The sequence below is a fragment of the Mustela nigripes genome, chromosome 14, assembly GCF_022355385.1.
Source record: "Mustela nigripes isolate SB6536 chromosome 14, MUSNIG.SB6536, whole genome shotgun sequence".
NCBI lineage: Eukaryota > Metazoa > Chordata > Mammalia > Carnivora > Mustelidae > Mustela > Mustela nigripes.
Window position 1 is genome coordinate 19489321 of NC_081570.1, and position 15523 is coordinate 19504843.

Consider the following 15523-nt stretch of genomic DNA (forward strand, 5'->3'; position numbering starts at 1 on the left):
GTGGTTATTTGAATTTAAATAAAAGTAAATAAAAATAATTCAGTTGCAGGCATCTGGATGGCTCAGTCAATTAAATGTCTGCCTTAGACTCAGGTCTTAATCCTGGGCTGGGGTGGAGCCCACATTGGGCTCCCTGCTCAGCGGGGGTCTGCTTCTCCCTCTCCCTCTGCATCCCCCCTCCCCTCCCACTTGTGCTCTAGCTGGCTCTCTCTCACTCTCAAATGAGTAAGAAAATCTTTAAAAAAAAAAAAATTCAGTTCCTCAGTCATACTAGCCATATTTCAAGTACCTAAGTCACATGTCAGAGAAAATTTTATTGGACAGTGTGTCTCCAGATCTCACTTACATTAGTGTACATTAGAGTCCTCCAAGGATCCTAAGGAGTGGAGGGAGTTGGGGAGAGACACAAGCATTCATGCAGCCTCACAGAAAATTCTGATCTGTTGCCCTGGTTGATAACTACTGCTCTAGAAGCTCCACAGTAACCATGGTAATAACTGCCCCACTTGTGTTGTGGGGAGACCTGATCTGACAGAGATACCTAGAGTGCGCTGGTCTTTCAGTTGAGCAAGTGTAGTCTCCTTACCTGGGGGCCACATGGACAGCAGCTGCAGTTGGGGGTGAGCTGAGGATCTGGTCACTATGTGTGGCATCGTGTGGCCATGTAAGCCCCTGAGCTCTTTGCAGGAGGGACTCATGATGTTTTGGCTTCATTGCTAGGTGTATCTGGAGAAGACCCCCTGCTATTTATTACTTACTAGTCCAGTTGTTAAATTTGAATTTCCTAAACAGCGCCAAAAGAATCCCCATAGCTCCAAAATTAATGATTGAGATTTTATTGGAGCTTCTTATTACAGAGGCAGGACTTGGGCAAAAATTTGGTAGGTATGATTGTTGGAAACAGCACTTTAATAATATTGACATGTAGTAGTGATTTGGTATACGGTTTTACTGTGGTTCACTGTAGTCTAGAAACTTGAAGGGTACTTCCATCCTCACTGTTACCTTTTTAGCTGAGATTTTGCTTAGGAGGACAGTTTCTGTGGCTTTTTGTCTTACCATTTTCTGTATAACAGCTTGACTTTCCCCTCTGTTATAAAACACTTAGGTAGTACTCTGTCCCCCAAAAAAGATATGTACAGAGAACCAGTTATCTGAGTGTGCCTCCCTCCCCGTTTCTTAGAGGGCTTTTGTTGTTTTTTAAGGTCTTATCCACCTTAAATTATAGAACACTAATTATAGAAAAGCAGAAGAGGAAGGACCCCAGGTATAATCTAGATCAGTGGTTCTTAAAGTATGGCTCCTGAACCAGCAGCATCAATATCAGGAGGATCTATTATAAGTGCATAGCTTAGGCCTGACCCTGAACCTGTAGAGTCAGACAGTCTGGGGGTGGGACTCACCACTCTGTGTTTTAAAAAGCCCTCTAGGTGATTTTGATGCATTCTAAAGTTTGAGAACCACTGAATCCTTAATTTGAGAGCTAATGTTATACAGGCCCAGAGTATTAATATATCTATTCCCCATTCCCAATTTAAGCTTCAGTTTTCAAGTTTTCTGTCAAGTCCAGGCCTACTCTTCAACTCTGGTGTATCTATTTAAGGTCTTTAACGACACACCCCACCCATCAGTATAGGTAGGCATCACTGGCTGGAAAACATGCTGGACTCTGTCCTATATATAGCTCCAACAGGATAGAGTTATGTCAGAAAGTGAATGAGCTGATTGAACCTATTGTCCCACATAGAGCTGAAAGAAAGCCTAACTGTTAGTAGCCAAATACTTGTGAAGTATACTTTAAGCTTCCTTATTGGTGTACCTGTATATCTTGTCCTTTAAGGAGATAAAAATTCTATCCTTACACATTCAAACCTTTGAATATTAAAGGAGATGAACTTTTCAGTTGAGATGGCCAAGGCTCTAAATTCAGAGTCAACAGCTGTAACTTAGCCATGTTACCCATTGAGAAGAAAGCATAAGTGTAATTGCTTGTGCCATAGTGTAAACAAGCTACAGACATGCAAGAAGAAAGATTCTACCATTTAAAGAATGGAAGCATCTAGATAGTTAAGTATTTGAATCCCCAACCACATTATTGAAGCATTAGATTCGATAGTGTTGAACAAGATGATGGCAGAGCATAGCAGCACTGTCCTCTTGCAACTGAAGGGTCTTTGTTCTGATTTTCTGCACCAGAGGGTGCATATATTCACTGGTTCACACCTGGCCTGTTCCTTGGATCTCAAGTAGTGCCACAGTCACAAAGTAGTGCATAGCTTTCATAGTGGTATTTTCATTTCACATAGGATAAAACCAAGGTTATGAGGAAGGTTAAATGACTTGCCCGAGGATTACTGGGTCTGTACCACTACTTTTTCACAATAACTGTTTTCCTATGTGGCATACAGACCTGTACGCTTGTGTTTATGATCATATTGGCCAGAGGCTATCAAAGCTTCAGGTTAATGAAATGCTTTTTATTTTGTAGCCATCCAGTCCAATGGATCAGATGGGCAAGATGAGACCTCAGCCATATGGCGGGACTAACCCATACTCGCAACAACAGGGACCTTCATCAGGACCGCAGCAAGGACATGGGTACCCAGGGCAGCCATATGGGTCCCAGACCCCGCAGCGGTACCCAATGGCCATACAGGGCCGGGCGCAGAGTGCCATGGGCGGCCTCTCTTATGCACAGCAGGTAGATGGTGACTCCAATTACCTTAACCCTTGTTGCTGTCCATGATCTGGTCTTGAGCTATAGACTCAGAATGAGTCTTTGGCATCTAAACCTCTCAACAGCAGCATAGGCCAGTGGGCTCAGTTGTCTACAGTATGCTGCTTACAAGGCCAAGGTTGTGGGCATCATCCCGTGTGTGCTCAAAGAAAAGCTGTTTGCTGGCCATGGGCGGTTACCTGTGTCATCTGTGTCCTTTGACCTGGCTGGCCTGCTTGTACCAACCACTGAATAGTGATCTCCAAAGGATGTGGGGGAAAAAAGGCAGGGGCTGGGCACCTGTCCACTGTAATCAGGAAAATCATCTCATGCCATGTGCCCTGGGAATGGAAAAGGCCCTTCGTGTTTCCAGAGGCCTTCGACATATAGCTGTCTCATTCAAAAGGAAAGATTAAGAGGGACTGGGAATAGAAGAAAAAGGGAAGATTGAATGGTAGTGATGCTAACAGTGCTGTTAAAAATGTTAAGGTTTCCCTTGTCTCCTTTTGTCTGGCCATCTGCACCATTATCTATTGTCATTTTTTGTTTTGACAGCATTTCCTATCGTTTATATTTGAGTAATACTCATACTGAAAATGGTGATGGACAGAATATAAAACCTAACTTTACTTCTAAGACATTAAAGCAAAGTAGCTCCTTAAATATGGAAAATAGAATAATGTCACTCTGGGGTTTGTTTGTTTGTTTGGGGGGCTTGTTTGTTGTTTTTGTTTTTCCGGTGAGCAGATGGAGGAAAGATGGATGGGTATTACGGGGTTGGTTGTTTTTTTGTTTTGCCTTCTTACCAGATATACCCCCAGTGCCTAGAATTGAGCCTGGTACAATCAAGCAAGTAGGCTCTTATATATTTTTTGAATGAAGACTGAATGAAAAAGAGAACCAGAGTAGCTTAATGATTTGCACACTGTCTGGGGTATTAAACCCGGTGTTTTTAGTCAGCTGAGCCAGGCTGCTGCTGACCATTCGTTGTGGCGAGGATACAGATTCCTAGCACTTACAAAACAGTTTAGGTTATGATAAAGAAGAGGTTCACTGATGAAAACGGCTGCGCTCGAACTCTTAAAAGTTGCCCAGATATTAGTGTCAATTTTCTGTAGACAAATGCAATCCACTTGTAAACCAACTAGTAACCCAGCTGGGCTGTCCTTCTGGCTCTGTTTAGAGAGGGCTGGTAGGAAAAACCATGGGCCTTCTAAGTGGGAGGCTGGGCTTGCCTACTTCCTATACCCATCCTCAAGCGGTAGTCAGATAGAATACCTTTCTTCATCCAGAAGAGTCTATGCTAAAAGTATCCTTTCCTTTCCTACAGATTCCTCCTTATGGACAACAAGGCCCCAGTGGGTATGGTCAGCAGGGCCAGACTCCATATTACAACCAGCAAAGTCCTCACCCCCAGCAGCAGCAGCCACCATACTCCCAGCAGCCACCGTCCCAGAATCCTCACGCCCAGCCTTCCTATCAGCAGCCGCCGCAATCTCAGCCACCACAGCTCCAGGCTTCCCAGCCTCCCTACTCCCAGCAGCCATCCCAGCCTCCACATCAGCAGTCCCCGACTCCATACCCCTCCCAGCAGTCCACCACCCAGCAGCACCCACAGAGCCAGCCCCCTTACTCACAGCCACAGGCACAGTCTCCCTACCAGCAGCAGCAACCTCAGCAGCCAGCCTCCTCGACGCTCTCCCAGCAGGCTGCGTACCCTCAGCCCCAGTCTCAGCAGTCGCAGCAAACTGCCTATTCCCAGCAGCGCTTCCCTCCACCACAGGTAAGGTGCCCCTGCCTCTCGCCCTTGCCTCCGTGTGACCACAGACAGCTTGGGGCTTGGTGTCAGGAGAACTTTGCCATACAAATTATTCTCTCATGTGCACTTAAAAACCAATTAAACTCTGGGTAAACATGTTAACTGGATTGCTTGAACTAATAAAGGCATAACCTTCTTAACTCCATAAAAACCTGTGGCTCTTCTTACTGATGAAGAAAGAGGGCAATGGGAAGTTGCATAGACTGATAAGAAATTAAAAATAATGGGACTGGTTTTGTTTTGTTTTTGTTTTTGTTTTTATAAACGAGCATTCAGAACTGAGCATCCAGGTGAGTTTGGTTCTTTTTGAAAAGTCCCAAAAGCCTTTGGGAGGCTGTACTGTACGTTCATTCCAGCCGCCGTTACATTCTGCCATTGCTTAGGATAGTTTGGACCCCTTCATGTGAAGTTGCCATCGGAGCTGCACATTCTTAGAACATTCTTTAGAACAGTCTCAGTGGTGGCAAGTTTGATTTGTTGAAGGTGGATTTGATTTTAGGAAATAGCTAAAATTCCTTTGTAGCCATGTCTGTGAGCAAGGTAGGTGATAAAGCCTAAAAATAACAATTTGGGCTTTATTATTTTAAGAGCAAAAAAGAGGAGCTGTGACCAGATGACAGGTCCACTAAAGATTCTGTGCATTGATGGCAGTATTGGAATAAATATCTCATCCCAAGGCAGTTTCATTTTGAAGGAAGCAGTACTTGTTTTATTGTAGAGTTTCTAGCGTGAGTTTTTTTTTAATTAATTGGTTTCATTCCTTGATAGATTATAAAAAACCTTGTAGTTAGCTGTACTTCAGCGTTTAACTCCAAGGAATAGCTGTCTGTGCCGATAAATGGTCAGCAGTGCGGTTCAGAGTCTTAAATGCACTGTTGACATTCTTTTTTTCCTTCTAATTAAACTAACTTTATTTTTTTAAGTTTTTATTTTAATTCCAGTTAGTTTACGTACAGTGTCATATTAGTTTCAAGTGTACAGTGTAGTTATTGAACCCTTCCATATATTACCTGGTGCTCGCTGACCTTCCTGTCTTAAGAGCCACACCTTATATTTTTCTGCCTTCAGAGAATATCATGGGTAGTTGGGCAGTCTTGGTCCCGCCTGCCCTCTGTGAGACACTTCCGTAGCCCTTTCACCGTGAAGCAAGCTTGCCTGGTTTACCAATACCAGGCCTTCACAGCATTTTGTTTTTCTTATTTTAGGAGTTATCTCAAGATTCATTTGGGTCTCAGGCATCCTCAGCCCCCTCCAGTAAGGGAGGGCAAGAAGATATGAACCTGAGTCTTCAGTCAAGACCCTCAAGCTTGCCTGTGAGTATTCTTGCCAACCTCTAACAGATGATGGGGCAGAGAAGAAAGCAAAGAAAACTAGTTTCTGGTTGGATGTTTTGGTGGTATGACCTAAATAAACAATTAGCTATTCCTTGAATTCAGGTTGAAAATTCTAAGTAGGAATTTATGGTCTGATCTTGTGGAATATCTGTTTTGGCTGGCTGCCTGGGGAATAGGTTTGGTGATCTCTATTTAGAGTTTTCTGGTTTTGTGTTTTTTGTTTTTTTAAAATCTTGGGCCCTGAGGCATGAACCAGGTAAGGGACAGAGAAGATGAAGATATTGGAAACACTGTTCACTCTCTGTCAAAGTTGAGAGAGGTTTCAGGGTTGTTTTGACCTTATTTTTGAGGGTTTAATTTTTAGGTTTTTGTCTTAGTATTTAGCTAGGAAGTACGAGCTGGGGTGCATTTAGCTTGGATGGTCCCTTTGAGCATGGGCTGAGTAAAAGCAGTTTTTCTGGTTGTTTTGTGTGAATAGGTGCTTTTGTCTAGTAGAGTGCTTGGTTCCCAGATGCTTGATTGCTGTTTATGGATGAACTGATTGTATCCTGAGAAAGGCAGTACAGTCTGCTGATGAAGAGCTCGGGCTCTAGAGCCAGAGCTCCTGGATCTGCATTTTGACTCAGCCACTAACTCTGTACCCTTGGGCAAGTCACTTAACCTTCTCCTGCCTTCGTTTTTGCATCTGTGAAATGATCCTATCATGGAGTGGTTGCTAACATGAGATAGGTTAAAGTAGAGTGCTCAGGCATTGTGGGCACTCCCTAAATGTCAGAGAGTCTCATTATCATCTCAGAGGACGTAGGGACTCTACTTGATACCTGAGAGACTGCACCAACTAGTTAAAAGTAGACTGGTTCTGGGAACACTTACCCCTCGTCTTAGCTCTGGTACTATGTGCAGGCCAGTCACATAGGTTCTGAAAGTTAATCTGCTGGGCACAGGAATAAAATGGGCTGCTCTAAAATCTAGTAAGACCATTGGTAGACAAACCCTCCATTATAAATCCTGCTTCGGTTAGTAAATAGAAATTCAGCCACACATGTCTATATAAAAAAACGTCTTTAGAAATTTTGATTCTACTCCGATTTGAAGCCTACCTCTTCAGTTTTTCTGACTTGGGAGAAAATGGTCTCTGGATCTTTAAGGAATAAGTAGGAGGCAGGAACTCTCTTCATCATGAAGCCTCCCCTGGCTTCCCCTGAAGATCTCTGAGCCATAACCTGCGTGGGGCAAGGTCTCGGATTCCCTCGGTACCTATTGTGCAGGCATCCCGGGCCACAGGCGTAGCCACTGTCACGTGGGCCCCAAGACTGTGGACTTTTTCAGTTGAGGAATTGGGTGAGGATGTGTCTGGATAAGGCAATCCCTCTTTGTTCCCTTTTCATTAAGGACTATTGCAATCCTTTTCTGCATCCCAGACCTCACTGGAATGTGTTTTTTAACCTGGTTGAGTCAGAAGTGTGTACCTACTCCCTCCTCGTCTGTGGTTTGTAGCTGACCGAATCTGAGTGAGGTGCTACTGTGGCAAGAAACCGAATCAGTGGATTTTTGCCATTGCTTTAAGTCGCTCCGCGAAAAGCAGAAAGTTTCTGCTTGCTCCTGGTAATCTTCTAGCGGAACTGTGTCATTTTTCAGTCCTGAGAAGCCTAGTGTACAAACAGGGTTGAGAGCCTTGTACCGTCACATTCAGAGCTTCTGATTTGACCTGCCGAAGTGAGGGCACTGGCAGCTTCGTGGGCCCAGGAGAGGATTGTTCCTGGGCAGCCTATCACAAGGAGCCTTCCCAAGTTCAGGCTTCTCCTATAGATTCATCCAAATGGGTCATTTGCTCTGTGGTAGAAGCTCTATGTGGGAGGTGAGTTGGCTGGGTTATTGGCATCTTGTTTGTTGAATTGCTTTTTATCCCTCTGCTATTTGGACTAAGAAACAAAAGGTGGTTATTCTTTGAAATTTTGGTTTGATGCCAGATTTGCCTAGCCAGGCTGGGAAACGGTCATATTTGAAGAAAGGAGAAGTCAGGATTCCCTAGAAGGGGCCCACTCTTTCCCGAAGCAGTTGTGTCAAGGGATCCCGAGGTTTGCCGCTGTGCTCCTTCTCTCAGCGGCTGTTTGTGAGGCGCCTCTTGGTGCTGGGCTCCAGAACGGAAGCTGGGCTGACTGGAGGGCAGCCTCCAGTTCTCCACGTCCTCCTCTTTGCTCATTCACCTTACCACATAGCCCTAAAGGCGTTATGATTGTGACCCTTGATGTAAAGACTCATGGTTTCTGATCCTGATTATTACAAAAATTAGATTTTGAGGAGTTTTTGCTCTGCTGTTAATGCCAAACCATTTAGCTGCTATTATCCTGATTATGTTGTCCCTCTGTTTATAATCTCTCAATTGTTTTTCATTAATCTTAGAATAAATTCCAAAATCCTTAATATTATGTAGGCCGCCCCCTGCTTCTGATTTAGGTCTGGAATGAGGCCTGAGACTTTGCATTTGAAACAAATTCCTTGATGCCGCTGATGCTGTAGATGCTGTAGGCTAGGGATGGCACTTTGAGAACCTGCACTTCACCCTGTTTTGCCCTTTGCCTTGTTACTGACTTTGTCTCAGTTTTGTAAGGCTCCATGCTTTATTCTGCTTCCACACCTCTGCACAGACCCTTCCCTTTGACTGAGACACATTTCCTCCTAACTCCTCTAGTCATATTTCAGGCTACATCTTCAAGATTATTTCTTCAGAAAACTTCTTCCTAATCAAATGTCAAAACTCAGCTTAAATAACTTCTATGATGCCCTCACTGACTAAAGTCAGTTTTTATTTAAAAAACAAAAAAACTGCAATATTTAAGATGTATTAAAAGGTATAAAGAGGGGTGCCACCTGGGTGGCTCAGTGGGTTAAGCCTCTGCCTTTGGCTTGGGTCATGATCTCAGTGTCCTGGGATCGAGCCCGGCATCAGGCTCTCTGCTCAGCGGGGAACCTGCTTCCCCCGCCCCCCCCTGCCTGCTTCTCTGTCTTCTTGTGATCTCTCTGTCAAATAAATAAAATCTTTTTTTTTTTTTTTTTTTTAAAAGGTATAAAGAATGATTCAGGGCCTGATGACCCACCTTTAGAAATCAAACCTTGCAGGATGCCTGGGTGGTTGAGTTCATTAAGCGTCTGCCTTCAGCTCAGGTCGTGATCTCAGGGTCCTGGGCTCGAGCCCCACATCAGGCTCCTTGCTCAGCAGGGAGCCTGCTTGTTCCTCTCCCACTCCCCCATCTTGTGTTCCCTCTCTCGCTGTGTCTCTCTCTGTCAAATAAAGAAAAATAAAATCTTAAAAAAAAAAATCAAACCTTGCTAACATAGGTATATGTGCTGCCGAAGCGAGCACCCTTGCTAACATAGGTAAAAGCACCTTATATGGTCCTCTGGGATCACTTCCCCATCCTTCCACCAGGAGAAACACTATCCTGTATCTGAGGTTTCTTTGCTTTAGGTCACCAGAGCAATTTGCTGATACTTGAACACTTGGGTCTCTGTCACTTGATGGTAGGCTTCTGGAGAGCAGGCACTGTGTTACTGGCCTGTGTGCCCCTAACATCTATCACATGATGCCCCAGACCAGTGGTTCTCTACCTTGGCTACGTGTTAGAATTATCTGGGGAGTGAATAATCTTTAAAAACCAGTGGCTGGGGTTCACAGAGTTCTGACTTGTTTGGGGTTGACAGCAGTTGACCAGCTGTCCCTGGTGATTCTGATTTGTAGCCCTGGTAGAGATCCACTAATCCAAACTGTGTCAGGTTCCTTTGCTAAAATAGACTGTCTTAACACCCGTGTTTTTTGTCAGTATTTATCTCAAGTGTAATTTCAATTACTTACTTGACACAAGCTCAGTGAGGGCTGACGGTCTCTGTCTTGCTCATGGCCATCATAGTGCCTGGCATAAAGTAGGCGCCAATTCAGGGAACGAATGAACCTGAGCAGTATGTATTACATTGTTCATTCAGAAAGTGTATGTCTGACAGGGGACAGCTTGACCATCTGTAAGATTGTTGTTTTCACGGTGAGGGAAAGACAAGTATCACAGCCTTTATGGGAAGGCCTAAACTCCATTTTAGAGGACAAATTAATTTATTTGTGCTTCCTGACAGTGTTTTTAGGAAGAAGTGAAGTTAGGGTTTGTGGTTTATCTTGTAAAATAGCTACTACTTCACCTTACGGTAAGAAGGTCTTTGTAAGGGATGGGTAAGCAAACCTCTAGGTGTTTCATTAGTCTTTAATTTCCTTTAGTTTGGGGCAAATTCTTTAAGGGTCTCATCTGAAAATTAGTATCTGACTTTTGATTATAATTATTTCAGGGAATGACTTGGAGTTGCATCTTTAAAAGGTTCTGTTTAAATGATTCACTCAAGTGTATGTGGTTTCCCTAGAATAATGGATGCTTCCCAATTTTTTTCTTACTGGGGCGCATTTGTAAATTTACATTATAGTCTGAAAGTGTACTTGGGATAGAGTTTCCATTCAGTGGTAGAAAATAGATACAAGATTGAAAGCCCAGATCTGGAAAGGTTAACTAGATCAGTGCTTCTCCAAACTTCAACATGCAGTGAGAATCATCTGGAGATTAATTAAAACACGGATTACTGACCTCTACCCAGAGAGATTCCATTTCAGTAGGTGGGAGTAAGAATTTGCATTTCTAGCAAGCACTCACTTGGTGCTAAAGTTCCAAAAACCATATTTGAATAACAGTGGGTTTAGGTAGTAGTAGTCCTTTAACAAGGGAAGAAAAGAAATCACAAGACTAGGAAGCCACAATGGTAACTGAATTAACAGTGGTGACTTAAACTGTAGTGTAACTCTTGGTGATCTGGAGGGAAGACCATGGCTTGAAAATGGTAGAAGGAAAAGAAACTGGGGCAAAACAGACTGCCTGCAGCCATGGCCCCAGTGTAGTCTCTTCCTGGGTAGGGCAGCCTTTGACTGCAGTACCACCCTGGGGGTTCTCTCTGTGGCACTCACTGGATTCCTTCCAGAAGTTGGTCACCAAATCCCAGTCTACCTCAGATACAGTTTTGAATCTGGTTCCCCCTGTCCTACCCATTGCTGTTTTTTTGTTTTGTTTTGTTTTGTTTTGTTTTCCTTAAAAGGACCCTGTTACCTCCTACCTAGTGTCTTGCCCCCCCTGGATGTTTAATTCCTTTTCCTTCCAAGTCTGTCCTCACCATAATCACCGGAGTACTCATCTTAAAAAATCAAATCCGGGGGCACCTGGGTGACCCAGTCGAGTAAATGTCTGACTCTTGGTTTTGGGTCAGGTCATGATCTCAGGGATCTGGGATTGAGCCCTGCATCGTTGTCAGGTTCCCCACTCGGTGGGGAGTCTGCTTATGTCTCTTTCTCTGACTCTCAAATAAATAAATAGATCTTTAAAAAAAAAATTCTTGCAAGTGAACATTACTGCTTTAAAAACCTGGCTACCTGTTGCCTATGGGTTTACGCCCAAGTGTGACACAAGTTCTTTTGTGATCTGGAGGATAAGGATATTTAAAAAAAACAAAACAAAACTGGGGGGGGGGGGCGCCTGGGTGGCTCAGTGGGTTAAAGCCTCTCTCTGCCTTTGGCTGAGGTAATGATCCCAGGGTACTGGGATTGAGTCCCACATCTGGCTCTCTGCTCCTCGGGGAGCCTGCTTCCTTCTCTCTCTCTGCCTGTCTCTCTGCCTACTTGTGATCTCTGTCAAATAAATAAATAAAATATTAAAAATAAAAAAGTTTCCCATCCCTCCAGTGAAAGCTAGTACACTGTTTGTTGTGATATTCTATGGAAGGCAGACAGGCATTAGACAAGGGTTAGACTTTGATGATTTCTGAGGTAGACTGTGATTTGAATATCACTTCGTTGCTGCCCTCAAGTATTCTTCTTTGTTTATATAGTAAAACAGAAGAATGTATGCCTGAATGTTACAATGGGTGCTTTCCTAGTTTGGGGAAGACAGTGATCATTTATGTCTAAACAGTTGAGGAAAAACATGGCAGAAGTTTTAGAATGACCTAGATACGGACATATTTGGGTGGTTGGGAAGGAAAAGTATAGCCTGAGCACAGGCCAGGTGGAGGTGTGGTATATTATAGATGATACTGGGGGACTGGTCAGGATCAGGCTTCTAGAGGATAGGCTGGATTATAGGGGTTAGGGCCCTGGTGGGCCAAGTAAGCCATTTGAATTTGATCTTAGAGTCCTGCAGATAGGCTGTCCAGTAACATGATTAAATTAATGTTACAAAAAATCCATTCATGTATAAAGTGGTTTGAAAAGGGGAGAGCCTGGAAGTAAGGAGAGAAGTTAAACTGTTGAAATAATTCTGGTGAGAGGTTTGGAGTTGTGCACCCTCTGTCCCGTTTGCATAGCCAGCTAGTCCTGGTTCTGAGCTATGCAGGAAGTATTCTGTAGAACTGGGAGAAAGCGGGTAGGAAAATGTAATGATCTTGAAGAGGGGTGGGGAGAAAGAGATCTCATTGACAGAAATAGAAAGGTTAATAGGAAAACTCATTTTGGGGAACAGCTAAGTTCCGTGTAGTGGAATGTTTAAAAACAAATGCTTAGCTGCTAATTGGAGACAGGAGACTGCACCTTGGGTAAGAGCTGAGTGTGTGTCAAGTCAGAGAGCATAGAGCAGTCTGTGGAGTGATTCATCCTTAACCCGCAGAATGAAGGAGGCCTCCGAGGCACTGGCTTATGGAGGGAGGAGCCAGTAGGAGTCCTGGACAGTGTCTGTGGTCACCAGGTAGGAGCGCCCAGCAGATTGCTGGTCAGCTTGGAGGAGGACCAGGAAGGGTTGTGTCTATTTATGGAAGCCCAGGGTAGGGGGGCGGGGGATGGTCCACATCACATTTATAGTTCAGGGAATATGAAGTTGGATTTGTCAGGAAGCCCGTTATGGGGTTCCTTTTTACGTATGGAGAGGACCTGATGTCTGAGGGCTGGAGGAAAGGAAATGAACAAGGGAAAGGCGTAAAAGTAAAGAGCATTCTTGAAAGGCATTGAAAGGAAGGGGCAGCTGAATCAGCCCGCATTCCTCTGCTTCATCTGAAGACCCGCATGTGTATAAGGCAGATAGATTGAAGGGTGACGATGCTGGCAGAATATTAGGAGGGTATAAACAGACTTATCTTTCAGGAGTTGTGAAAGAAAGGAATCAAGGGCACTCACTGGGTTAGCTCACAAAGGACACTGTACCCTTGACTGGAAAAGTCTGAGAGGCTGCCGTTGAAGAGCTGGATCATACTTGTTTCTTCTAGTGAGGTAGGCGTGGAAGTTACTGATGCTGGGAATGAGGTGGAGAATAGGATTAGGATTTTTAATCTCTATTAAATTATCTGTAGTTTTTTGTTTTTTTCCTTTTAAATCACTTGCATTTCCAAGCCCATCTTTAGATTTCACTTAATAAAACTGTAGCTGTTAGCACTCGTGTTTTACTACTGTGGTATTTTCATACTCAGAGAGCTTGGGTTATAGTGATCTGGAAAAAGGAAATGGGAGGGAACTATGTTGTTCCTGTAGAATCCAAATCTTAAGAGGGCAGGAATAAGGCCAAGAAGGGAGCTTACAGGCAACACCAGTCCTCCTAGAAGAGCGGGAATTCAAATGAACTGAGTAACCACTCCTTTTTTATATTAGAAGAAACTAAGGGTCAGAATCAGGATTTGAATCCAGTCTCTATCTCTGATATTTCAGATGAAATATTTCCATAGCATCCCACCCAGCAAAAGACAATCTGATCCTCTATTCAGGTTTAGCCAAAAGCCTCAACCCCTTTGCCATTTAATATTTACCAGACTTGTCCTGAAAGGATTTCCATTTCACTTTTGTTTTCTCAGGCCACCTTTTTTTTTTTTTTTTTTTTTAATATTTAATTTATTTGTCAGAGAGAGAGAGAGCACAGGCAGCCAGAGGCAGAAGCAGGCTCCCTGTCGAGAAAGGAGCCCCATGTGGGACTCGATCCCAGGACCCTAGGATCATGACCTGAGCTGAAGGCAGCCACTTAACTGACTGAGCCACTCAGGCATCCCTTCTCAGGCCTCTTGTCAGGGAGGCACAGATGAGTTGTGAAAAGGGCAGCTGTGGTGTGGTACAGGGAAGGGTGGGAGAGGGAACATGTCCAAGTCCATAGGGCAGGTCTGCTAGAGGAACTAACCAACTAGGGAATCCCCTCAAAAAGTGGAAAGCTGACTAGAGTTTGGTTCCCCCTGAATTGGACAGGAGCACGTCCTATTCTGTGCCTTTCTTCTTAGAGCACAGTGTCCTGATTAAGGCTAATGTTAATCAGGTAGAGCCTTGTTACTGAAAAAATGTGGTCCATTATCTAGCAGCACAGACATCACCTGAGAATTGTCTTAGAAATGCAGGTTCTGGGGCACCCGAGTGGCTCAGACTTAGGCATCTGCCTTTTGCTCAGGTCGTGATCCCAGAGTCCTGGGATCGAGCCCTGTGTCAAACTCCCTGCTTGGCAAGAAGCCTGCTTCTCCCTCTCCCTCTCCCTCTCCCACTCCCCCTGTTTGTGTTCCCTCTCTCACTGTCTCTCTATCTCTCTTTATTAAATTAATTAATTAATTAAAATCTTTAAAAAAAAAAAAACCCACAGGTTCTCAGGTCCTACCCAGCTTTATTGAATATAGCAGTGTTAACAAGATCCCCAGGTGATTCATTTATCTAATGGTTTAGAAGCAAGGAGTTAGACCCTGAGAACGGAGAGTAAAATTTTCAGATGAATATCAAGCTGGGGACTTTGGAATACAATGAGTTTTACTGACTGTGTCTAGTAACATTTAAATACTCTGCGTGGGGGGCATTGGAGGGGGAGACCACCACCATTTGTTTTCTGGTACTTTGGAGGGCCCTGGTTCCCCATGCCTACAGCCCAGACCCCTTTGTGGGACCACCTGCAGCTCCCAGCAGACCTGTGCAGCCTCAGCTCCAGCCACTCGGGCATGCCTCAAGCTCCTCACAGCACCCAGTCCTTCCTGCCATTGTCTTCATACTGAAGATGTCTGCCCATCCACCTTCCCGCTCTGTTAATGTCCAGCAAAACTCCTGCTTTGGCTTCAAAACCCAGCTGAAATACTTTCTCTGGGACTCCCCCAGTTTCTTCCTGTTGGCCTGGCATCATGCGGGCGCCTCTGCGTGGGCATTGGGTCCACATCCAACACCTGGGCCAGGCAACCGACTACTCGGGAAACCTGTGCTGAGCAGTCCAGGTTCTTGCTGCCCACCTGAGCTTCGCGGCCTGCTTCTTGTTTAGATTTACTGGGGGAAGTGACAGAAATCCTCTGAAGGCTTAAAAAATTGAAATGCTTGAAGGACTTAAATTTTACACTGTGTTGCCTTTTGTCACATTTCATGGTAAAAGGAAACAGGCCAACAGTTTTTGCCTAGGCTTTTTTGATGGCTTATTTTCAAGGGGCTAATAACAAAAATGCCACTGGCAATTTTGGTACTCAGAGAACCTGGGCCTTTCTGAGGTTGGTGACCTGTTTTCTTTATATCTGACTGTGTATTTGTGCTTGTTCCCCTTGAATTGTAGCCCAGGTGCTCTCAAAAAGTCTCAGAAAGGAAATCCCCACCCCCTCTGTCAGATCTGCCCAGACTGCTCAGAGCAGCATGTGCTTTGTGCAAATAGC

At 44.3% G+C, this 15523-nt stretch overlaps 1 protein-coding gene across 2 annotated transcripts in view; it reads left to right on the forward strand.

Annotated features, from left to right (window-relative positions):
* The window catches only part of ARID1A (AT-rich interaction domain 1A), a 69119-nt gene that overhangs the window by 22892 nt on the left and 30704 nt on the right, over positions 1-15523 (forward strand). For both annotated transcript variants that reach the window (XM_059376763.1, XM_059376764.1), the window contains exons 2-4: positions 2489-2701; positions 4047-4499; positions 5741-5848. In XM_059376763.1, the coding sequence (XP_059232746.1) occupies positions 2489-2701; positions 4047-4499; positions 5741-5848 (774 nt within the window). The remainder of the gene's footprint in view (positions 1-2488; positions 2702-4046; positions 4500-5740; positions 5849-15523) is intronic.